We start from the raw sequence: 25,744 nt of genomic DNA on the forward strand, positions 1-25,744 counted from the left end.
CACAGGAGGCCAGGCTGAGCACTAGCAGATGGAGAAACAGACAGAGCTCATGCTGCTACGTTGGGTTGCCAGTTCACTCGCCTTATGCAAGGTCTGTTAAACAACTCGGCAAGACACAAAGCAGTTTGTTCCAACATCCGAAACTCTTGAGTCGAGGTGACGTCTCTGTCCCAGGACAGAAGGAGCATGCTGGTATATCAAGATCTTTTTTTTGGTCTGATCTGATTAGTCAAACTTGCCCGGTTTCCACAGCATGCTCAGTCTCCTCTCCCTGGGAACTGTAGTGTCATGCTCCTTGAAAAAGCTATGGAAACACGGTCACACAACAGCATATACATTGGCACCATCAGACTACATGTTTGATGCGAGCCTCAAGTGTCTTATCTGCTGACCGTTGGTCATGATTTCATTACTTTGCTTATAGCACAAACAAAACTACCGTACATGTGTGTCTAGACGCGGTCGAACAAAGTTACTGTATCAGATTAGCACCGTTAGTCAGGCTGATCAGGTGTTAAGACTCATTTTACACATGAGAGGGCTCCAAAAAACAAACAGGAACTGGAGGGCATGCATGCACATGACTTCACGCACACACACACACACACACACACACACACACACACACACACACACACACACACACACACACACACACACACACACACACACACACACACACACACACACACACACACACACACACGCAACTGAGGATGGCCTCTGTAAAGGGCATTAACCTGACACCTCACAAACACACTATGGTGACTGACACACTTAATGTTTAATTGGCTGCAACAGGAGATGAACACCATCTTCCTGAACACCCTCCTGTTATGTGCGTATTTGTTTGTGTATGTCAGTGTGATTGTGTGTCTGCCTCCCTCCTTTTTAATCACTCTCCTCACTTTTCTTACATTTCCTGCCCCCTATTATCATGTCAGAGGTTTTCCACTACATAACCAAACAGATTCTTCCTTGAGGCAAAAAACAAAACATTGACTCCTTTTCTACTCCTTTTCTGCATATTCTGTTTGGTTCTTTCCATCCTCTCTTCCATCTCGAGAAAATCCCCAATTCTTCCCCGTCGTTGCTTGTTGAATAATAACAAACAGCTTGATTTAACCAGCCCCTTAGCGGCTATAAACTCAGGAAACACTCAGATCTGTGCCCACGACTCGCAGCAATTGTTCCCACATTATTTGAACCGTGCTTCAAAGCAGAGCAGAGCCTGTCTGCTGGTGATGGGTCGTTTCCTGAAAACACCCTTGTATCAACACATATGTCCAATTAAGTAGATTGATTATAGTGGACAATTGAAGTGATCAGCGCCATTTAGGAAATAAGCAAACAAATATTTTCTTCTTTAACTCTTGGATGTAAATACAGCTCAGTAATTGTGGAGTTGTTACTTGAGGTTTCCTTTCATTTCCATTAAGCACATTAGATTTGGTTCGTTCTTCTACAAAATCTGATGTCTTTTATTCCAATGTAGCATCTAGCCAAGCTCGGATTTACTCCGCTTGCCACATGGAGGAGGTTTGTAGGTTAACGCGGATGAATCATAATGGTGTAATAACCAGGAGCAAGGCTTTTAACACTCTCCCTATCTTAGAATAACTTACAGTGTCCAAGGAGTTAGTCAATTAAATTACATGCAGCAACATATCATTGCATAACACTTAGTACATAATAGACATAATGGTCCCACTTAAATTATAGCATGACGAAGCACAGTAATTAAATGTAGAAACCCACTCGCTGACACACACACACACACACACACACACACACACACACACACACACACACACACACACACACACACACACACACACACACACACACACACACACACACACACACACACACACACACACAGATATGATCAATCAGATCAGGAACTACATTGACATGTAAACATACCACAAGAGGCTCTCTCTTTTCTCTCGCTCCCCACACAGAGAACCATTCACCCCTCTTCACCACTCTCCCTCTTCCTCGCTCCCTCTCTCTTCCTGGCTCGCGCTCCGCTCTCTGCAGCCCATGACACTGCGCTCATTCAACTCTCGTCTACCTTTTTCCACTTCTACAGATAAATAAACACCATCATCCTAATCATCATTAACACTATGACGTCAGAGGTCTCATGCACTGCGCATGATAAGTGGGTATGTGGAAACATGCATGCTTTGGCGCATACATACACACAAACACACACCTTGGATCCAAAGGGGAACATTGGTTTCTTGATATGGCATACACAAATGCTCGTTTTGATAGAAAACACCTTTAAGGTGGCATGAGTGTGTGTTTTTATGTGTGTGTCCGCATTTGGGCTAAAATACATCTTCCACCTTCAGTCCTTGTTAGGTGAAACACCTAGAGATGATTTCCAACCTGAATTTACTTTGTCTTGATGTTTATGTAGCTTTCGTTTGCTATAACGATTGAATGGAAGGCTTGCTTTCCTCCTCCGGGTTTCCTCTTTGTCTGACTTTGTATTTACAAAGTGAAATTGATACACCTCTATTGTCAAAGTCTTTTTTCCCCATCTCTTCCAGTTGGTGCAGCGCTGTCTCACTCAGTCCATCTTTTGGTGTTTACAGAGAGATGTTCCAGGATTCAATGAGATCCTTCTAAACAAATAGCTGCAGCTCAAATGGTAATCTGGACTCCACTGCCATTGTTCTCCTCACACACCACTCTCCCCGATTGTTTAAAATGTGTACTGGGTCAAGACATGCAGATACAAATGGCCAGGCTAACCTGCTGTAGGCAGCCTTGAGCAAAATTGAGCTAATGCGCTCCTATTGACCCCCTGCTCTCTGTGCATTGTGTATATACCCTCCCTTTTGCCTGCATCAATCAAGTGCAGAGCACACTGCTCACTACACATGGCAGCTTGAATATATTTTGCCTGGAGCACCAGAAACCAACTATTAGTCCTCTGATGGAATACCACGTGACCCGAGGTTTGTTGTGTGTTTGTGGTAATGTCACAAACTTATATACAGGAATATGCACTATGGAAGCACAACATCAACAAAAAAGGATGACGCAAGACAGTGCCTTAATACTGGGTAATACAATATACATGTGTATATCCAAAGCGTATAGAACACAGATTCAACAGAGCATTGAATATATGTATAAGAAAAATTCTATTCATGCTTAAAGCACAAGTTTGCACATTTCGGGATCTACCCTTATTCGCTCTCTGGTGGACATTTAGATGAGAAACTTGATTGTCTGTCTGTTACCGCCACTTAGCTTAGCATAAAGAGTAGATTCAAGTGTAAATGGCTAGCCTGGAGCTGTCCAAAAGTAACAGAATTCAACACCTCTAAAGCGCACTAATTAACACGAACTCCAGGGAGTTACTGTCTGGCCCAAAAAATAGGTTGCATCCGCTAAATGTACGATTGTTTTTGTAATTCCAAAACCCAAATCATGCGAAATGCATACTATTTTCGGGAAAATAGTAGTTCTCACGTTTAGTTTGCAGTGCATAGTATGTGATTTCAGAACGCAGAGTATGTCACATTATAAAACAGCAAATTTGAAATTTTCACACTCCGTTTTCTGGACAGATCGAACAGACAACAAATGTGAATCAACAACCTTAAGAGTTGCTGGTAGATTAATTTTGTTACCTTTGGACAGAGTGAGACTAGCTGTTCCCCGCTGTTTCCACTTTCTATGCTAAGCTAAGCTAACCAGCGGCTGTCTGTAGATTTATATTTAACATACAGATAGAAGAGGGCCATCTTCTCTCTGACAGAAAGTGAATAAGCATCTTTCCCAAAAAGTCAAACTATACACAGTAAACTATAAATACAATGAAACACAAACAAGATTATACGTATAAAATGTAAGCATGACACAGATTAAAACACCACTTATTTCACATTCAGATAACACATATATATATATACAGAGGCACAGGTCCAACTTGACCCCTGGATGTGCACTTGCATATAATGTACATGAAGATGCAATATGTTGTTGTGAATACTGCGTCCTCTGCTGCACATGCATACATAACACGCACATATATAACCACACTGCAGGTTGTGAGTCCAGATCCAGTAGGGGTGTTGGCTGACATTGAGAAAGTGGTGGAAATTTGGGGGGTAAAAATGTCTCGACACTGACAGTTTATCCCAGAGACCCCCAAAGCGCACAGAGTGCTATTCACCACATCTGTATCTCCATCTGCATACTCACTTCTCACACTCACACTACTCTAAACAAACTTCCATCTGTATGGAAACATGCTCCGCACTGCGCTGCTCACTCATGTACACATTCCGTGTACACACACCGCCACACTGCCTCACACAACCACCACGTTGTGCTTACAGACTGTTTTCTCTGGACGATCACGTTCAAGGCTCCACAGGCACAATGCTCCTGAACCGTGCACTTTATTCCACTCTGACGTCGTTGGTGTTTCCTTTTCTTGCTATCTCTTCACTAAACACTGACAGTCCAACTCCTCCTCCTCTAATTTACCCCGCGCTCTTCCTTTACACTTAATCCCTCTAATTATTTCTCCTCATGGTGTCTGTTTCTCTTTTTCCAGGATGCAGATTACCTGCCTTCTATCCATCTTTTTTACGCTTGGATTACAGACAATCCTGTTTTTCCTGTTCCCAACCACTTTGTTCGCCACAGAGGAGATGCAGGATAGCGGAGGATGGATGGACAAATCATGTTCAATAAGGGAAGCAAAATACTCCTGGGACAAAGAGCTTTCAAAGTTTGCTTTTGTAGCAGCCTCCCCTGATTGACGATTCAAATGGGACCTCCTTAAACAAAACTCAAACATTTCAAAAGCATCTTCATGCTGAGTTAAAACCATGAAAAGGTTGCTCCCGTCATTGTTTAACCGGCTGATTTTTCTCTGTGTTTCTTCTTTCCTCTCTTTTGTGCATTTCTCTACCAGGTCCTTTCTCTGTTTTCCTCTCTTTTCTGTCAATACATTTGCTTTGTTGTTTATCCTGCGCCTTTATCTGAGCCTTTTGTATGTTTGCTGTGACTACAACAAATCCAACATCGATCTAGCAGTAAGGGGGCTCGGACAGGTTGAGCAGAAAAAACAGACTATATAAACCAAGTGAGGGGCCATAAAGAGGAGAAGAAACAGATGCAAATGATGACAGGTTTGAATTCTTGACTGTTACAAAGACGCAGAGGAAAATACGTTTATGTATCCCAGACCCTTGTTCTCAGGACTGTGTCGTACGCATACTGTAAATATTGATACAGTGCATTTGCTTTAAAATTAGAAAGGCTACAGATTTCGGTAATATATCTAATATTCAGCTGCACAATGATTGGTAAAACAATGTTATTTTCTTTGATTGCTGATTGGCTCTGTATTGGGAATATATTCTGCATGGCCTGCATCAAAGCTTTTCTTCAACGGCTTCCTATATTATTCTGTGCTATGATATTGGATAATATACAGTACCTGTGTCCACATTGGAATTCTTGTGGCAGGAAAGTTTTGACAGAATCGTCACAGTCTCTCTTCATTAACTGACGATATCAATATATAAAAGGCAATTTTCAACCAATTGCAGCCACATGCTACACAAATGTTTCTCACAAGGATCTGTGTTTTCAGAAACAGTTTGATAACTTGTTTGACAGCTGGCGTGTCTCGAGCAAATAAACAAAGGATCAGAAATAGGCTGGATGCATAAAGCCAATATTGATTAATCCATTCAAAATGCCTGGATCAGGGCAGATCCCGAGCCACCTGATAGCTCAGAACATCAGACAGTCCACATGCACACATGTAGCCTCCATACGTTTACCAGTTATCTTAAATATGCAATTTACTGTAGTTGGCCAAAGATCTGGATCGTGTTCATATACAGCACTGTTAGTGTAATTTCTTTTTTGTATCAATTCACCATCCATGTCTCCAGCAAGGGGATCAGATCAGTCTTTACAAGCTTCCATTTACATTCAACTTGGCAGTGAGAGTCGCAGGTCTGTCATTCAGCTTATTCGTCTCTGTCTTCTACAGCTATCAGAATGACAAAGCACACATAGATAATAGCAGTATTCCTCTATGAAAAGTGGTTATGACTATCATACTGTGACCATATGCAGAGCTTTCTATGAGATGATGTATGTATTCACCACTCCACACTTAATGCTTTCCAATTTCATAAACAGACTATGTCATGGACAATCTGTCTTTTGAGGCGAACATCAAGTAAACAAGACACACATTCATAATGTCTGCACTTTCTAACAGCGGGGCTGTTGTTGATACAGCACTTGTAGCTTGTATCTAACTAATGTGCTCTTGTAGCACTTGTAGACCATAAACTCGATTCCCAACAACACTATCCTGCCACAGTGACTCATTATTAAACATGTCTTCACATTTTCAATCTCACCACTCTAGTTAGGTTATAAAATTGAGTTTAGCGTCATGCAAAACATTTGATTAGCTAATAAAGCTTATTTTTCTCTCATATGCAGCAGAACTCCCCAAGTAAACAGACTTTGTTGTGTAAAATCTGTGGATTTCCTCTATAAGGACATTCCACTGTAACTGCTGACGTTACCCCGTTATATTAGCCTACAACTAATACATTCATGCAGGCCTGGTTCATACAATGGTCGGCTCACCTAGATTACAAAAAATGAGATTTTGGCTGCCCCATCAATATAATGGAGTTTGTGACACCCACAGCATTGGAACTTTGATTTTATAAAAATCAACAGCAATGTGTCACAACACGCTGTGAATAGTTTTCAGTAGAAATCTAGTTTTCTTGAATACCACAATCAAAATTCCTTTCACTTTCATTGCTCAGTGCTGGAGGCAGAGAAGAAGGATGGGTAGATAGTAAAAACTTCAAATAGAACTGAAACTATGTTAAAGGTGAAGCAGCCCTATAAATGAAGTACTGTATTATCTTGGTATAGCTACAGTACTATACTTTTTTACCCACATTTCGGTATAAGAGCATATATTTTAATGCCCCAAATAAAGGTGGAATGTGTATTGTTAATAGTTAGTGACAGGTTTGCAAAGGTGATTCATGATTGTAGCATCTTAAGGAAAAGAGCTTGCAGAATAATGATCATAATAGGGCCTTTGATAGAAATAAAACTGCACTTTATTGGCAAAGTAATCTCACACAGTATATTTTCCTGGTTATGGATACACCCAAGGTGAATCCCAAATCCTTCTTCTGCCTCTGTTATTCATTGGGTTGGCTGACAGTTAATGATTCCCTCAGATGTTTCTTAACTGTTCAGTGCCAACTTTGTAAGACCAGGTGTTCTGTGCGCTGTGCACTTTTTGGCCCGAAGACGTGGCCTAATTTTGGCCACCCTACAGGAAGACAAATGGGTCTGACTTTTTGTCCCTCTGAGTGAACATTTAGTTAAGCCTCATATATCTGTGTCGAGGTTGATGGTAGTCATGTTTGGGATTTCTGAAAGAGTCGGACTTGGACTGAAAAGTGAACTTGATTAAGTGACTGTTTTGGGATTTGGTTCAGTGTATTCCAGGACTGTCTCCATTTTCCTCTTGTCCAGGCAGAGGACAGCTCCTGATTGACACGGCTGATTTATATAACCTAAATGCAAGATTTGTTTCATACGATTGTCAACACCTCTGATTGGATAAAGAGTTCCCCGAAAAGAGTCAATGAAAGGTCTTTGCAGAAGACACCCCCTCTCAGAGGAAAACAGCTGTCATTTTTTTTATTTCTGGCACAATACTAGGAGCTGGAAATAAGCCTCAACATGTGGGAGAATGTCAAGGCAGAAATCTCTGAGGAAAAGGTTGTCATAGATTGAGATATTTAAAGGTCTCAACATTCCGTTTAAACGTTAGCGCCGCTTGGCGCCTGAATATGATGTGCAAGAGATGCTCTACCTGATGATAGATAATAGTAATTGTGGGTGGATGTGTTCCCAGATAAAATTCGTCATACAGGTTATCTACAAGTTTGTATTTTCACAACCTTAAAACTTGGTGCCAATTGTTCATTATCTCTCTGTCACACATTCAACGTGATTTCATTGTCCAGCTAATGAATGCATTTTCTCTTTGTTGCCGCTCCCTTATCTCTTGCTTGTCAGTTGTCATGTGAACTAAGTGGATTGTGGAGTAATTGTGCTGCTTTAACGCTTTGTGACAAAACGTCCTCTAAGACCAGAGGAGCCCGGATAATCATATTAGAGTGATTCTCAGGGAGCTTACAACCCTGCCTCCTCAGCGGCAGGGCAGCATCTGATGTGAACCTGAGGAAGACCGCCAGGTTTTCTGACATCATGGGACAATCCAGTCTCTGCTGGTCAAGAATCATTGGCTTTGGGCTAGACAGACCAAGATTGCCTGATGGGTATAGCATGCTGTGTGTGTGTGTGTGTGTGTGTGTGTGTGTGTGTGTGTGTGTGTGTGTGTGTGTGTGTGTGTGTGCGCCGCTGTTGCTGCTGCAGGGGGCCACTGAATGGGAATGATATAATACTTGTAAAATGTCAATGAAGTGAAGTTTCCTTGTTAACTGCAACTTTTGGGGGGAAAGTAGGAGGAGGGTGCAATTTACTTGTCAAAATAAATTTGCGTCAATCTGCATCATTTGCCTGTTTGGTTGGATTTGTGTGTGTGTGCATAAGAGTGGCGCAAGCGTATGCATCAATTGATGAATTCACACTCTGTGTATATGTGTACATGCCAACTTTATTTTCTTACCATCACGTGTGCATGTGTGTGAGAGAGAGAGCTTTGACATTAAAACTAAAGGACTTTCTTTTCCTTTACACTACCCTTATATATATATACTGCTCTGCGTATATACTAAGGGCGTGACCTGCTGCTGACCGGCTGACTCAGCATTCCTGGATAGGTAGAAGTGCACTGGACCTATTCTACCAACAACAAAGGAGATGGAAGGAAACAGAGGACAAAACAGGGGAGAGCTTTGAATAAAAACAAGAGCGGTGTGTATCAATGACTCACAGCAGGCATAAATCATTACAATGAGGGGAGGAGCTTCTCTGTCACACACACACAAACTTCAAAACAAGCTTGCACACATATATATGCACATGCACAAACAGATACACCATGTGCACATGCAGATAAACCCAGTACTCCGTCACACTGTCCACCTCCCTCTCTCTCTCTGATACACTTCATAGGTATGTATAACAGCCTCTCTCCACCCCTGGCTCCACGCTCCACCCTCAGTCCTAGAGGACAGGCTGGTTGACCCAGGAGGAGGGGATAGCGGGGGAGGGAGGGAGAGGTAGGAGCAGACTGAGCTCAGATTCATTTCTGCTGGTGGTGCTGGAGGCACAGCACATTGCAAGAGCATAACGTGACGCGCAAGGAGCTGGGACACGCATGGCTATCAAATGGATTACTCTGACATATACCTGTGAACTCAGACTAAGGAAGGACAATACAGTCAGGAGGCACACAAAGGACTTGCACACAGCTTGAAGAACTTGTTTGTCCCACTAACCGAAACAAAAAACAAAAAACAAAACGACCTGAATTTCATTCAGTAGCCAGCTGATATCACGCTGAGCGGAGGGACTTGGATTGACAGCACAGACGATGTGAATGTTTTGGGTGAAATTCTGAATGCGTTGTGTCACCCGGCTGCACCACTCAAGTGGATCATAAAGTGAGTGCTTTTAATTTTATCTGTGGCTGGCGATTGTTTGATTTGAATACTAGAACTGATAGTGATATTTATACTTAAATTAATACAAATTAAAATCATCCAAAAATCGTCCTCTTGTCATTGAAAACACTTGACAGCCCAGGGATCTGTAGGAACGTAAACTTGGTCACATTGTGAGTGAATGGATTTGTTTACTGGTTAATCTAGGTCATCTGCAGCATTTCAGGTCCGCTTGAGACTCGTGACCGCTCTGTATTCAGTATTTTATAAATAGTTTAAAATATTATTTTCACTCATTTGTCATGCTGTCATCATCCATCTCATTACTCTTCTGACTGGTGTAACATTTGTACTGTTAACATGACAGTTTTATGTCTTGTTTTTTCTTTTAAAAATAGAAGGAAATCTGTGTAATTTAATGTTCATTTCATTGAATAGAGGAACACAAAACAAATCATATTTTCAGACGCAGTGCCATATCAGTACACCTGTTTTGGAAAGTGAATTAATGTGTTGATAATACATTAGGAAACATTTACATGAACGATTACTGGCATGAAAATAAGCTTGTATAGCATATATATATATATATATAGATGTATGATTTTTACATACACATTTTCTGAGTGTCATCTGTTTATTTCAAACGATAAGTGATACATTTTGAATAAAGCTTTGGATGAAGTATTGTAACTCACAGTAGCCTTTGTATTTATCATGCTATGGTATCAGTATCAGTATGGTAACATTCACAGTATGTCTGGCACAGACGGATGTACTTGATTGGAAATATTTTATGGCACAGCCTAATTGATAATGCATGTGGTCCTCGGACGTTTTCCATGGATTTAAAAAGCTCAAGGGAATCACCAGGTTGTTCATGTGATCCGCTCTCTCATGTAATGTTAATGGACTGTAATGGTGACGACTCTTAATGCTTTGTCCACACAGACATCGAGACGAGAGCGAAACACACCAAGAGGAAAGGACACGCGTGAGAAGGCTTACCATGCACTGACAACAAGGTGAGAGGCGACAGAGACAGATCTACTCACCTTGGAGTGCTCTTCTTTTATGTGCTTGTGTGTGCTTGTGCCTTTTTCATCGAGCATTTGTGTGTCCTGCCCGTATTTTAGGATCAAAAGGTCTTTGGATGATTAAAAGGAGATTTGTGGCCCCAGACCAACTGTGTGTTTAAGGTGCACACAAGGGTGTACCTTCAAAGTCAATTTATTTATGGCCTGACATGACTTGTATACAGAACAACTAATTACTAAATATATAGATGAAATTTAAAATGTCTCTTTAGCTTTAATTCTAAGTGAACGCCTGTATCTCCACCATCGCACAAGTCTGTCTTACCAGTTTTAAACAATAAAAGAAATCTCTCTAGGTTTGCACTGTTTCTCTCTGAGAATCCCTGTTTGGAAGAATATGTTACTGTAATTTAGAGCAGGAAGTGTTTGTATCAACCAAATTTCTTAAAAAAAAAGAGTTTTTCCATTAATCATACACTTTCTGTCTTTTTTTGTTTGGCACAGTCTATAATATCCACAAAATGACTTCCTTGATTGTAACCCCCATCCGGAATAATCATCATCATTATTGTTACAGTTATTTTCACAGTCAATTTAGTTTGGTCTCTAATGGGGAATCATTTCATCATGTGGCCGAAACTAACCATATCAGCTACAGAAAGTTCAGGCCTGTTTTAGCTGATGTGGTAACACTGCGGCACAGTCTCCATTCTCCTTGGAGAACACTTAAACCAGTTGTGAAACGTGACATTTTCTTTTTGTTTGGGTCACATTCATGTTGCCAGTGTGCTGGTTAATGATACATAACAAGAACAACAATCAGTGGTCTTATGAACAGGGGTTATCAGTGCTGATAACGGGACTTCTGCAACACCAGACCGAGAGGAGGCCTGTCCACCGGCCGGAGTATTGTGGAAATAAACTCATGCCGATGTTGGTGAATACAAAACTCACAGCTGAAATGTGGGCAGGTAATGAGTGTGCAATGATGCGTGTCTCCACATGATTAACATTTAATGGGTTGTTTTTACAAGACACTGAAAGAACAAGTGTTTACTGTAATTGCTCACATGGGCTGTAGCCAGGAGGCTAGAACCTGAGTGATACCCTCTGAAAGAGAGGAATAAATCATAGATACAGAGCTGTGAATTAACAAGTGCAGCAGGTGCCTCCACAAATTGAAATGCAGAAGTATATACGGAGCATTCACCTGTCATTGAATAGACTCATTCAGATGGGGAATATATCCTGCATGTGAGAGCGCCAATGGGAATCTAATTTAGTGATATGTGGGGCTTGAAGAAGGAAGCGTGTTCATAGATGCCTTATCATGCAGATGAAGTGCTGCACAGCCCTGCGTGTCACACCATATGACTCATCCAGACCTTTGTTACGAATCTATTGATCGGTATGTAAATAAAGTCTCCGGCCACACCAATAAAAGCAGAAAGGAATACCAATGCTTAAGGATATCACATGGTGCAGTCTAATGTTAGATTCCTATAATTTATGTTCCGTCCGTTTATTCACAGATTGGACCTGGCTATTTAAATCCTGTTTCCTGATGCCAATGTCTATTAATGAGGATGATAATGAAAAGCCAACAGAAACAATTAAGATATCAGAAACAATTTTGATCCTTAATTACATGGGATGGTTGATTGGTTTGGACAGAAGGAGAGACAATGAAGTGGGTGGGTGAATGTGAAAAGGAGAAACTAACAGGTGTGGGGAAGAAATAGAAAAGAGGAAGAAGAACAAATTAAAGGGGGAAATTGGCGACAGCTTGTGTGTGTGTACACTGGGCTGCTAATGAGGACTGAGAGGTCCTCATTTATCAAATCGGGTTAAACCTGGTCAATGGGAACTAATCAAGGGACTGACATGCACGCACAAGACAGGCAAGGAAGGGATGGAACTTTCATTACGTTTGCATTATTGCACCCAGGGTTGAAGCACCTGTTTGTCTGCCACTGATGCCACCTTCATTTCATGTTAGCAACTGTTAAGCCATAAACCGGCTAACCAGGTTGAGGTCATTGTCTTGAAATGCAAACAAGTGCCAAACACAATGAGAGGTATGCGTTTGTCTGCCAAGCAAGAGATGGCAAGACAGAACTAAAGACAGGCAATATTTTGACATCAAAACACAGGAAGTACGCCTGGGACATTCAGAGTCAACCTCGTGTTTTCTACTTTTATTCAAAGTTAAAGTTCTTGTTAAAAAGTTGCTTCTTATTTGACCAAATAAGTTTACTTAAAAGGACCAAAGCAGTGGATTTGCATCACATCCCTTATACTTTACATCTGAACCGCCTTGCTTCTGTGTTATTTGCATGTAGCCTATTTTGTGTACCATTTCAGACATCCATTGTATCCATTCATTTTCACACAATATGAACTTCTATTAGCAATCCCTACTGCAGACGTCAACTCAATCTGTGCTCAAATGGCATAATCATGCAACAGTAATGCAACATTGACAGATATTACCTTGCAGACCTGATTTTCACTGTGGCAGAGCCTGCTGATTCATTTTCATGCCATACAGAAATGAATGAAAAACAGCGATGTGGATCTGTAAAATAATGCCAAAAATAAGGAAAAATCAAATGCTCTTTATTCGCATAGCCTGCATTTGTAAATAATCTACAAAAATGGCAACTACACACATGAATAAGATGCAATCATGTAGTTATTGTCTGTTAGTTTTGGCCTTAAATCAGCCTCAGCCCTATATGTCTATGAGTTGAATTCACATTGTATTTGCTTGTATCAAATCAGGTTTATGCTTAATAACCTCTGATTGTTCTGAATCTTTGTCACATGAAAAATATGGCCAAATGCGTCATTTTGACAAAAATAACACAGTAGTGATTTTCTCACCCCGAAAATGTGTCTGTTGAAGACATTTGGGACTCAACATACTTTAGAATGGTTTAAGAGAACTTTGACACAAACGGATAGTGCTTGCATCTCGGCATAGCTGGAACATGACGTAGTTCATCAAAGGGAACGACCAAAACATGTGTGAACAGCGAGAAAAGAGGACTGAGATGTTGAAAGATGTTAATGCTGGGTATAACATTTTCTTGCGCACTTTAATTACCCGTTTCTAACATCCCTGAGGCACTAGTCCTGTGTGTGGGAAAGCGATGTAGGATGGAGAGGACGTGAAAATGGATGGTTGAACACCGGTTTGCCTCTGCAGAGGAAAGCAAGAGAGGAATCAACTCCACCATTAATCAAAATGAAATCCTTAAAGTAACGAGAGGAAGCTACTGTACTGCACTAACTACTAAAAGCAGTGTCTACAGTCCATCCAGCACGGAGAGATGGAATAATGTGTGCTTTACAGTAACTCAATCAGACAGATAGGGAAGCTCTGCTCTGCTTTTTGTTATTAAAGAGAGAGCAAAGCAGAATCCATTTTCAGAGACAGGGTGAGTAAAGGAATACATAAACTGTATCCAGCACTGTTCTACAGACAACATTTACCCTCTCTCTGTACCCTCAGTTTAAGGAATTTCCTCTGAGGACAGGAAACATCAGTGCCAGTAATGTTAAGCTTTGCCTGGGTCTCCTGTAGTGGAGCCATTGAGCAATATGACGACAATCCATCTTGATTTCTTGGATGCACAAACAATGCAAATGGGACATGCGCATATTTCAAGAACATATTTTGTGTCCTTGAGGAGTTCAGTGTTCAGAGGTTCATTCAGAATCATAACAACACTTAGAGATGCAACAATGCTTTGTCAATCTGCCTCACACACTTCCCCTTATAAGTCCAGACACCATTACAGAGGGCTCCTCCTACCAGTTATTAATCCTTTTATTTCGCAATTTGGGGGGGTGTTAGTTTAACATTATAATAGTGTGGATTTATTTCTACCTCCTCCCTAAGTCATTACACCTTATCTTCACAGAGGCATACTTGAAAAAGGTATTCCATATCAGAAATTTATCAAATTGGCAAATATAGGCAACAAAGTGAGATTGTATAGTTTGTATAAAGGACTGCAGCAGCACAAAGAATCCTCTCATGAATTATGCTGTAATTACAGAGAGGGGCACAAGGCTCCTCAGGTCCTGACAAAGAGAGGCCAGGAGATTCCTTGATGAAAAAAGGCTGCGTTGTCGAACCCTGTAATTAAAAAAAATTGAAAAGCAAAAAATAAGAAACAGATAATAAGAAAGAATATTACTAGCTTTGATCCAAAGGACCTTTGGACAGGGCCAACATTTTGAGCAGACTACTAAAAAGTCACCAAGCCAATGCAGATTTAAACTTGTTATGATATTTGTGTGGTCGTCTGCTAGGGGCAGCGGGGAGTCACTTAAAAACCGAAGGGTCTTTCTCTGACTCAAGAGAAACGCTTCTGCTCAGATTCTCTTCCTTTCACCCGAGGCTCTACCTTCACGCTGGGTGGAGAGGTCCAGCTGGCCTCTCTTATCATGCGTTCATCTGAATACATTCCTCTGGCAAAGCCAGCATGTAACGCTTCACAATATGTTCAGCTGTGTTATCTCTCGCACCCAGCAGTGAGTATGCCATTACTCACAAATTGGCCATTAGGTCTCAGAGGAGTAAGAACCGCCTTGTAACGTATTGTTAGTCGTACTCAATTGCGTAATATAAATATAGTTTTCCTCCTATTTTTAGACGTGGAAACTTTCCAGGTACCCATTAAGTGTAACATTTGTATACCTAACCGCTCCTTGCACATTAGTCAAAATATTAAATCAATATGGTGTCAAAGACACACTCTGTTTGGTAACAGCACATAGCTCTCTTTAGAAGAATATTTGTCCACCGTCTCTTTCCGTATATTATTGGTCTCGTTCCACAACTCTATTCTTTCACTTTTTCTGTGCTGATTTAGTTTTCCTGCCCTGTCTTCACACTGCCTTCATCACTCTTCTTCCTTCATTTTTCCTCCCAGACTTTCTTCTACGTGTCATTTATTTGACCAAGACGTCCCCCGGCATCCCACGACTCTGTTTCTTAAATTGTCATCTCATTCCTATGAACTTTCTGTTCTTTTGAGACAGTTATTTATAATCAAGGAAAAATAAACGTAAAGATTATTGAGATCAAGAGAGAGTGTGAGAAGTGGACGAGAAAGGAATGACTAGATGTATGAGAGAAGAGAAAGAGAGAGGGGGGGTGAAGAAAAACAGGGGAAAGCAGGAATGTAAGGGGGTAAGCATGGGATGAGAGCGATTATGAGAGTGGAGGTGAAGGAATAAGAGTGGTGGGATAAAAGGGAAAGCTGTCAATCAACCTTGAGAAAATATATAAAAGAAAATAAACCCTTCTGGAGTTGCGTCAAACAGAACTGACAGCTTTGAAGACTTATTAAAACACAACAATATTTACATGGCAACATGATTGCAACAGTCTCTGGCTTCCATTACTTTCAGTCAGATTTTATAAAATTGCATAACAGAAGCTATTTATAGTGTGCAAATAGAATGGATACACCAAAATGTCTTTTATCCTTCATCTCATGTTATTAGCCAAGTATCTTAAATAAGAGGCCCAATTCTTTTGGTTTGGATTCTCAGCGATATGATCAGGAAAGATTTCTCAGCTGACAAATCTGAGGATAACCTGAGGAAATTTAATAACGAGCGAACAAAGGCATGACTTTGATATGGTGATAATACCGAACAAGTAAACTGTTTGTGTATTAATAAAATCTGCGCCTGGTCAAATTTGTGCGTACACAGTCTTGTGACCAAGCACCAGTGTGACTGGTGACCATTTTGCGCAGGGCATCATTTAAACAAATCAGACAAAAATTATTTTAGCTTTCACACATTAACCCTTTGTTGTCTGTCTTTCAGGAATGGAAAGCATAAGTGTGGAAACGGACTGGGATGGGTTAGCCCTCTCCTCTCTAGGCGCCACAGGAAGGAACAACTTCTCTTCCTCGTCTCTGTTTGCCTCTGAACTGAACTCCCTCAACAGTTCTCACAGCGGGGGGTCATTGTTTGGGTTCTTCCCTGAGAATGGTTCCACCACCCCGCCTCACACCTCGCCCCCGCCCAGGATGAGGGACCCGGGTCTGGCTCGGGTGGAGATTGCAGTTCTCGGGGTGGTGCTGGCTCTTACCACCCTGGGAAATAGCTTTGTGCTGTGGGTGCTGCTGAGGAGGAGGAAGCACAATGCGCCGATGCACGTGTTCATGGTCAACCTGTGTGTGGCTGACCTGGTGGTGGCCCTCTTTCAGGTCAGTTCATGAGTTACTTGAGACCATGACAGGAATGTAAAGTATGAGAGCGGGCAAAATAATAGACAAACTTAGATCCAACATTTTTTTAAATATGACTCCTCTCTTCTGGTGATTTAAACAATGACAAAGGATCTCCCAAAATAAATCCTTAAATTACAATGAACCCACGCATTCTCCGCCCCCTGTCTGTATTATGGTTACACCCTTGGTCAACTTAATTGAGACAACACAGCAACAAGCGTATTATATATCCAAACCTACAGAGGGGCACTCTGCTGTCAGTGCATACAACTGATTATCAATCATAACATACACAATGCAGCTTCCTCAGTGTAGCCTCAACGGATTTAACCAGAAACGACACAAAACTCAGACAATTAAACAAGCACAACGAGCTGTGGACGATTGAAACTTCTTTTAGAATCAACAGTAGAATAAAACATCACCAAAGCAGACAAACGTGGACATGTAAACAACATAATGTCCACAGCGGCTGCACACAACAAACGTAAACGCTACTGACTGTGCGCAGACGTAACGTTGCTGTGCAACACAGTGGTTGTTGGTTCTCACCTGGAGAGTTCAGCAGGTGTGTTGCTGTAGGCTACTCGCCTGTCTGAACGGCACCGCAAAGTCTCCCGCAGTCTGCTCCAGGTTTAACTTCTCTGCTGGTTCATTCTCAAAGCGTATAATACAACCAGTCCACTCGGTCCCAGTATAAACACTACGATCGTCCCCCCCCACTGACGGTACAAGTTCCTTAGTGGAGGATCCACCAAGGCAATATTGGCCTCATGTTGGCATTTAGCATGGTAGCCAGACCCAGCGTAGCCCTCATCATCTAAGATAGACGTTTTTATAATAATGCCGAAGTATAATAATGCTAACATAAATCACAACCCTTGTGTGATCCTTGGTTTGATTGTGCTTGAAGTGCTGGCCCTGAACGGCCCATGAACTCTACGTCCCGTGAACGTAAGCATTAATTACGTATCATTTCCGGAGCATCACCTCTCGGGACACACCTGCAGCTTCTTCTCTTGATCTGATCGTTTCTGCTGTTCCATTCTCAGTTCTCACCAGCAGTTTTTTCATGTAACTTTTGTTTTTACATGGAAAAAAGCGAACTAGGCCTACTATATACACTTAAGTAAAAGTAAACTTACATATAATAATACTCAAAAAAGTACAAGTACACAAAAACAACTTTGCTACAGTAATGAGAGTAAATGTCATTTGTCACTTCCACCCTTCTTATTGTTAACAAATCCAATAATGAGTCCATCTCTCATAACTATGTGGCTCTCTTAGCCCCAAACCCAGGGGTTCCTCTGAAGATGTAAATCTTTCTTTGTAAACGGCTCATAAACAGATAGTACAAACTCAGTCACTTCCTAAACCCGCTAGACACTGTAGTTTTCTGCAAACCTTACTCAACTCAAACCGAAGTAAAAGGTGCATTTATGGGCACTATTTAATTATGGCTGAAGAATGTATGTGTACGTGGGCACAAACATGTTTGTTCTTGTGCAAAGCCGTATAGAGAATATAAGAACACCATTTTTGTCTATTTAAACTTGCAGAATGGTGACAATGAGGATACACCACAACATGACTGCAGTTGGAAAAGGAGGGCGATTTAAGTTATTTAAATGGTGTACCCATAGGATGTACATGTAGGGGGTGTTTTTACATTAATCAGTGTATAATCAGACTTGCCCTTTAATTTTTCTCTTATTTCTTAAGGCCAAACTAGAAAAAAAACTCCACTATTCTAAGAGCCACTTTGATATTGGTCCCTTTTTTTATCTGTGTGTCCAGGTTCTTCCACAGCTGATATGGGACATCACAGAGAGGTTTCAGGGGCCTGACTTTCTGTGCCGGTCCATCAAGTACTTGCAGATTGTGGGCATGTTTGCTTCCCCCTACATGATCGTTGCTATGACGGTAGACCGGCACCAGGCCATCTGCTGCCCGTTGCAGGCCTACCGTGGTGGATCAATGTCCCGCTGGAACACCCCTGTCATGGTGGCCTGGGGCTTGGCGCTTGTCCTCAGCATACCACAGGTAGGGAGGGATGAACACACATCCAAACAAAACCTTACACAAACACAACAACACATGGTGAAATAGGAAATGAGAACTTAGCGGGAGTTCACACCCTGATCTCTATGGTAGAACTCAAGATGTTAGTCTATTTTTAGCTAGTTGAGGTCATTGCAGTTCAGCTAATGGAAGACGAAACTGACAGTCATATCTGCGGGTGTGCTGACCACCCTCCTTTTGTTTGGTCTGTCAGGTGTTCATCTTCTCTCGGACAGACATGGGTTCTGGCACGTTCGAGTGCTGGGCTCACTTTGCTGAGCCGTGGGGGCTGAAGGCCTACGTCACCTGGATGACCGTGGCTGTCTTCGTCCTACCTGCCTTCATCATTACCATCTGTCAGGTAATACTGGTTTGGCGGCTTGGCTCTCAATCTCTGCACCGCCCACAAAGTCCATCGACGAGGATTACATGTTGAATGGAACATTATTCAATAATGAACCGTGTGGCATGAATGAAATTCTCTCTTGTTTTCACGGAGGGTGCGTTTGGCCGGCATTGTTTGATAACCCTGTGGGGGACTGTGGTTGGTGTTATGTAGCATCCCATGGCGGGTATAGGCATTCTGGGCCTGCCTCCCATCAGCCCTGCTGCTCTATTTAGGGAAAGATATTTTCAGGGTCCTGCTATTTCCCCTAATTAACACAGCACTTGCAGAACCACTGCTGAGACGGCTGCTCAGAAAATCTACCCACTCTGAGAACCTCCCGCCAAGAAGTGGAATATACCAGATCTCAGCCAAACATAGATCCCTGACCTTTTTTCATTATCAGATGTCAAGTTTAGAGGCCTATTTAGACACCTTTTCAAAAGTTTGATGTAGTTTCTCCAGATGGAAGTCATTCTGAAAGTTTGCAGTGTCTAAATCATGCCCTCATAGAGCTGTTGTCAAACGTAATAGGTGGCAGAAGAACAACAGTTTGCAGCAACATACCTTAAAATAACTTGTAATGTAAAGTATACATGACTTATTATTTTTCAATTTAAAATTATTGTTTTAGTTTCTCAGGATAGCGTGAACAATGGATTTTGCTGAAATAAAATTTTATAGCACCTTTTCTGGTTGAAACAGAGTGGAAGAGTAGCGGTATTGCATAAATATGTCTGACAATGGTTTATGGCTGATGGTGAAAGCCAACACACACAATCTCTTTCTTTTTAAATTTCCTGCCACTGTTAAAGCCAAAATACAAGCACGATTGTCTGCAAAGAGCAAAGAAAAGCATCTGAATCTGGCACATGCCAGTGAACTCAGTCCTCAGGCCATTGGGTTTTTTGAGTGATGGTTTGTCTTGTTTCCCACATATGAAACTGGGCTAATTCTTAAAAATAATCTTACTTTTTAGATAAGAATCTTCCGAGAGATTCACAACAACATCTACCTTAAGTCAGAAAGGATGGTGATGGCTGAGTTAAAGAAGAATGAGATCTTGTTCCGCTTCCACAGCTTTAAGAAGGAGGACGAGCAAGCCAGGGAGAGGGAGAAGGGAAGACGGGCGTCCGGAGGAGGAGGTAGGGATGGCCGAGGAGCACAGTTCTTAAAGGGCGTGAATAACAACCCTCACAATAACACTCATAATAGCCAAGTTGGAGAGTGCTACGACAATGCACCATCCGCTATCCAGTATCACAGTTGCCGTGGAGAACATGTGACGACAACAGCATTGCCTACGCGGCAGCAAACACTGAACGGCCCAGACTGCCAGGACTCCTACACGTCCTACGAGATGGCCTCTGGCTCACCGCGCTGCTCCCTTGACTACACCCGCCCTCCCCCTCCAGCCGCTCTGCCTCCAAGCATCACAAAAGCCGTGTCCAAGACAGTGAAAATGACCCTGGTGATTGTGCTGGTCTATACTATCTGCTGGTCGCCTTACTTCATCGTCCAGCTTTGGGCGGCCTGGGACCCCAACCCTCCAGACCAAGGTCAGTCACACATGCTTTACGGGTAGTGCTTATCAAGATACCAGCCTGATTTCAGAGTTCTGGATCAAAATTGCAACATTCCCCTGTGTACGCAATTCGCCCTCAGAAAACATTGAGACATATAACCTGGGTTATAACCATTGCCAGTTATTAGAGTTGTTTTTCTCAGATGGATTGATCCTCTTCAGCCCAGTTTATCCATTTAATCACCCTACATGTGCAAACCCTATCTGTTTTGCAATTTATGCAGCCACAAACAAAAGCTAAATGGTCGGGTCTTGTTTAAGGCAACAACCTGTGATGCTGTTGTCCATCTCAATGTGTCTAAATACTCATTATTCCAAGGACATCTAGCTCCAGCTCAGATGTGGTTACAGTGAATCAAATACAAGGTCAACCAGAAACCCCTGGTTGAAATCCCTGGCCTCTGTACATTTTGGCACACAAACAGCATCTGTTGATGTGCTTACTGGCAACCGATGATGAAGCAAGTATAATGCTAGTGGAGCCTTAGGTTGTGGATGATAGTTTGGACTGGATGTGTGACTTCTGATTTTAAGCTAACGACAAACAACAAAAGCCAATCAATGCTGATTAAGCAACATGACATTGTTGACATGCTATCAACAATAATCTAGCTGATGACAGTGTGTGTTATCAGCTTTGTATTCCAAAACAATAGTTTGTCCTGGTCAATTGTCCTTATTTGGCCATTGTGAAATAAGCATCATTTTGGGAAAAAAAAGTGAAAAAGGAAGGATGCAGAATATTGTCCCTCTTGGATATTTATAGCTATTCCTAAAGAAAATAATCATGAGATTTTTACCATTTGAACTGAATAGTTGTTGAACATATTTATGTTTTTTTCATAAGAAAGAAGAGAACAATGTGATCATCTGTCCCCAGTTGTACATGGGAAATTTTACATTTTCATGTTTGTACTTGTCTCTGCACATGCATGTAACTTGCCTTATGTGTGCCTTGTGTGTGTGTGTGTCCTCAGCAAGAGTGGCCTTCACTATCCTGATGCTGCTGGCTAGTCTGAACTCATGCACCAACCCGTGGATCTACACAGCTTTCTCCAGCAGCGTGTCCAGAGAGCTGCAGAACTTGCTGCAGTGTGGGTCACGAACTGGCCGCCGGGGCTCCCTGCCTGACGACTCCAGTGCCACACACACCTCCACCACCAAGGACAGCCTGTACTGACAGAGACTGATGAAACGGAAACAAACAAAGAGACATGTTCGAAAAGAAATGCACGGGTGCACACAGGCCCGTTGGAAGGACGTGCTATTGCACAGAACTCTTCCATCACCACCTACAGCGTCGCAGCCTCACCTCACAACACAGCGCGCTGACCTCTACCAGATGTTATCAACAAGAAAGGACAGCTGTACTGTCAACACGTCCTGTATCTGTAATCACTGGTCTTCTCCACCCCAGCAGAGAGGAATGGTGTCATCGAGGATGTCAACACCATTTTATGAGGGCACTGTAGAATATACAGTGGCTGTCAGTGACAGCATCTGCAATGCAAAATGGCCTTGAAAGTAAAGAGGTTTTCACCTCAGCTGCAGTTGAGTAGGACCTTGTGCATTGATTTATACGAGAAAAACTCTCTCCCTGCTCAGACAGAGCAGAGCAGCAGGAATGCAAATGGTGGTTCACTGCATTAACAGCCTTACAGCACGCCTAATGTACAAAGCAGCAGACAAAGCTATGGGTGTAGAGAAAACAAAGCAGCAGGCCAACGGAGAGAGAGAGAGAGAGAGAGACGCAAATTGACAGCGAGAGAGAGCGAGACTGCTGTTGGACTGAGAACAGACATGGTACGACATGGATGTTACAGCTGCAGGAGCGGTCCGGAGGCTGAAGTAGAAATCTAATAATGGGAACAAACTTTGTTGAATCAAACAAAGTGGATTAAAGGCGGATGCTTGAGGCTGAATATATATTTGTTCGGGCGGACTCCAGTTCCAAGGAAGTAGAGTGATTTGTTGCATGGAGAGTTCATTCATGAGGGCGGTACAGTCGAATCAAGACACTGCCCCACAAGGAGCTGGAATACTGTGGATTATTGCAGACAGAAACGCACTCACATAAGATTAGAACGATTAAGCCCAGAAGAATACAAATGAACAATCCAGGTTTCTGAACACCCAATTGTGTGATTGTATTTGGTACAAACGCAGCATATGAGGGACATAAAATGACTTTCTCGTCATGCTCTTCTGAATAAATGAAACAAGAACATGACGAAGACACAGGAAGGAAACAAACAGCATTCCATGTACAGTGATGAACAATGTAAAATATATTTATTGAAAATGTAAGGCACATCAGTTTAAGAAAAAAAACAATGAAAATACTTCCAGTCAAACCAAGTGCCTGTAATGTCAGTAGACATGTTCAGAAGGGCCTCCCTCACTGCAGTAATCTCTGAATGGTGATGTCAGCCATGTTATTCTTAGATAGGATCATTGGTTATATCACACCAAGAGCCATGTGTTCTTTTATATTTGTATTTATTGTTGTATAATTGAAAAAAATAATATATATCTATATATATATCTCTATATGTGTGTGTTTTTAACAATAACTATATGTATATATGAAAATAAGGCAGTACCAGGTACTGCCTTATTTTCATATAGTTTTTATATTACATTTTTATGCATAAAGAGTAATGTATTATGCCCCTGAACTGCATGACAGACTTAACATAGTAATGTTACGACATTTTTTTTTATAAAGTATGATTATATAAGCTACTGTACATACATATCTGTTCAAATATGTGATCAATTTCTGTGTATAAAAAAAGATTAGAATTTACTGTTTGTGGTCAAACTATTAATTTCCGATTAGATGTTCCAGTAAATGTGTTTTTTTAAATGCTGTTCACTCACTTTGATCCAGTTCAGCACATCCTTTTGTTCATGACCATGACAGAGCAGCGTTTCCATTCTGCTGGACAATACTTGAAAGCTTTTAGGTGTCCCAGGACTACTCGTCGAGGTTGAAGGAGGAGTGCCTGGGCTTTCAGCACGCCACTGTGCATTTGATCGCCAGATGCACACACTTTGATTCTCTGCCAAAACAGAAAGCTACGGCAACAACATTCTGTGTATCACTTTGTTGTATCAGGAAATAGATTAACTTCTCCCAAACCCTCTGGGTGTTCGTGAATTTTCCACTTCCTGCCAGGAAGTTCAGAGGTCGGAGGATGATTCTTTTATGATGAAATGATCAGATTTCTGATCCACCCAGCCTTTCAAATTGATGGGCGAGGCCAAACACACTTTCATTCTGCATTATACTGTCTGCACAGCCATTAGTTAACAACCGCTAAATAATGAATGCTCTACGGTAAATGGAGAATTTGCTGGCACAAACACCCACTAAAATTTGACTCATCATTGCAGAAAATGTCCCGGTGACTCTGTCTTGTTATCCTGAGGATAGAAAATCTGACAGTAGCTAATATCACCCCAACCACCATCATCCCCCCTTGTCAGAGCATATGATAGATGGTCACTTTGTTTTTGTAATCCTGCAGCGTGTGTGTTCGTGAGGGTGTGTTTATGCTGAATGTCCTTATGCTTATGGTTTTCGAGCTGAAGCAAGGTTGATGTCTAAACTCAAGGTCACTTCTTCATTACAGTGGGGCAGAGCTTCCGGCCAGCCCTGTGGCTGTGATGGGGGTATAAAGGAAATAAATTACTCCTCTGTGTGGCTGTCACAAGGGCAGGAAAATAGGTAAATGTCCCTCTTCGAATCAATTTAGGGTCAGCCAAGGGGTGCATCCAGTGGCTCTGAAGAGTGACGGAGCACCCCAGCCCTGACCAAAGTCGGAATAAATCAGACCTGGAGCCAGAAGCTTTACTCATGAGCAATGTGTCTGCATCGCTTAACTCATGACCCTTTAACAGACCTGATGACTGCCGAGGCTGCTACTGAGCTCATTCCAAGACACCGGGAGGCCCCAACCAACTTACACAACCAACTACAGTCTGTGTTCGCGGAGCGTACCGGAGCATCGTACTATATAAACAGAGGAAGCAAAAGAAAAATGATCCGGGCAATTCATCATTCCTTTTCGGAACATAACGTTATTTTCTCTGTTTCACTTAACTATCTTTCAACTGATAACTTTCTGTCTGTCAAAGCAGCTGGGAATTTACTTTGGTGTCTGCGTAGAGATAGGCCTTTATTTACTACAACAATCTGACTGAAGCTGTTTTATGTCCTTTTTGCGAAATATAGCCACACTTTTGGTTTTATTAGCAGCAGTTATGATCCTACAAAAAGGTTGCCTCGTAGTTTAGAGAAGATGAAGCTTTTATTTATCTTGAAATGAGAGCCAGGGGAATCAGGGTTAGCTTTTATCACTCTCGCCCACCTTGTTTTCATTACTTAAAGCGTGGTTGTGTTTACACCTCAACAAAGACCCTGTAATTTATTTCTTCCCAGTAAAAACAGGCATGTGGAGAGTGTCTGATAGAATCCATTTCATGGGAGCTCAGTCAACATGCTTTCACAGGATTTACAACAGTTTGTTGTGATGTGTCTGGTCCTGTTTAATGTACAATATTTGATGGCAACCGGCCAGCTATGAGCAGTGCATGTAAATTCATTTTTTTTAAAAAGGCTCAATTGCAGTGGTTGACCTTTAGTGTTAAATTTCGAGAGGATGTCTAATATGATAGAGGAAAAGAAAGGGAGAGAGAGAGAAAAGGACATTTCCCCATATATGGCT

General features: G+C 41.8%; 1 protein-coding gene across 1 annotated transcript; it reads left to right on the forward strand.

Moving 5' to 3' along the window:
• The first annotated feature begins 9,343 nt into the window (after window positions 1–9,343).
• On the forward strand, window positions 9,344–23,975 carry avpr2aa (arginine vasopressin receptor 2a, duplicate a). The gene is made up of 7 exons (XM_079168960.1): window positions 9,344–9,677; window positions 10,629–10,702; window positions 16,568–16,953; window positions 18,778–19,023; window positions 19,256–19,402; window positions 20,406–20,985; window positions 21,989–23,975. Exons 3-7 carry the CDS (start codon window positions 16,570–16,572, stop codon window positions 22,189–22,191), a joined length of 1,560 nt encoding a protein of 519 aa, XP_079025086.1. The 5' UTR covers window positions 9,344–9,677; window positions 10,629–10,702; window positions 16,568–16,569; the 3' UTR covers window positions 22,192–23,975.
• Window positions 23,976–25,744: the final 1,769 nt, after the last annotated feature.

This window comes from Pholis gunnellus (genome assembly GCF_910591455.1).
Source record: "Pholis gunnellus genome assembly, chromosome: 2".
Classification (NCBI taxonomy): Eukaryota; Metazoa; Chordata; class Actinopteri; order Perciformes; family Pholidae; genus Pholis; species Pholis gunnellus.

Bases quoted from the DNA above. Each gene is read 5' to 3' on its own strand.
- avpr2aa (XM_079168960.1), top strand. From the start codon at position 16,570: ATGGAAAGCATAAGTGTGGAAACGGACTGGGATGGGTTAGCCCTCTCC. The intron at 16,954-18,777 runs GTCAGTTCATGA...CTGTGTGTCCAG, and splicing joins TGGTGGTGGCCCTCTTTCAG to GTTCTTCCACAGCTGATATG. The intron at 20,986-21,988 runs GTCAGTCACACA...GTGTGTCCTCAG, and splicing joins CCCCAACCCTCCAGACCAAG to CAAGAGTGGCCTTCACTATC.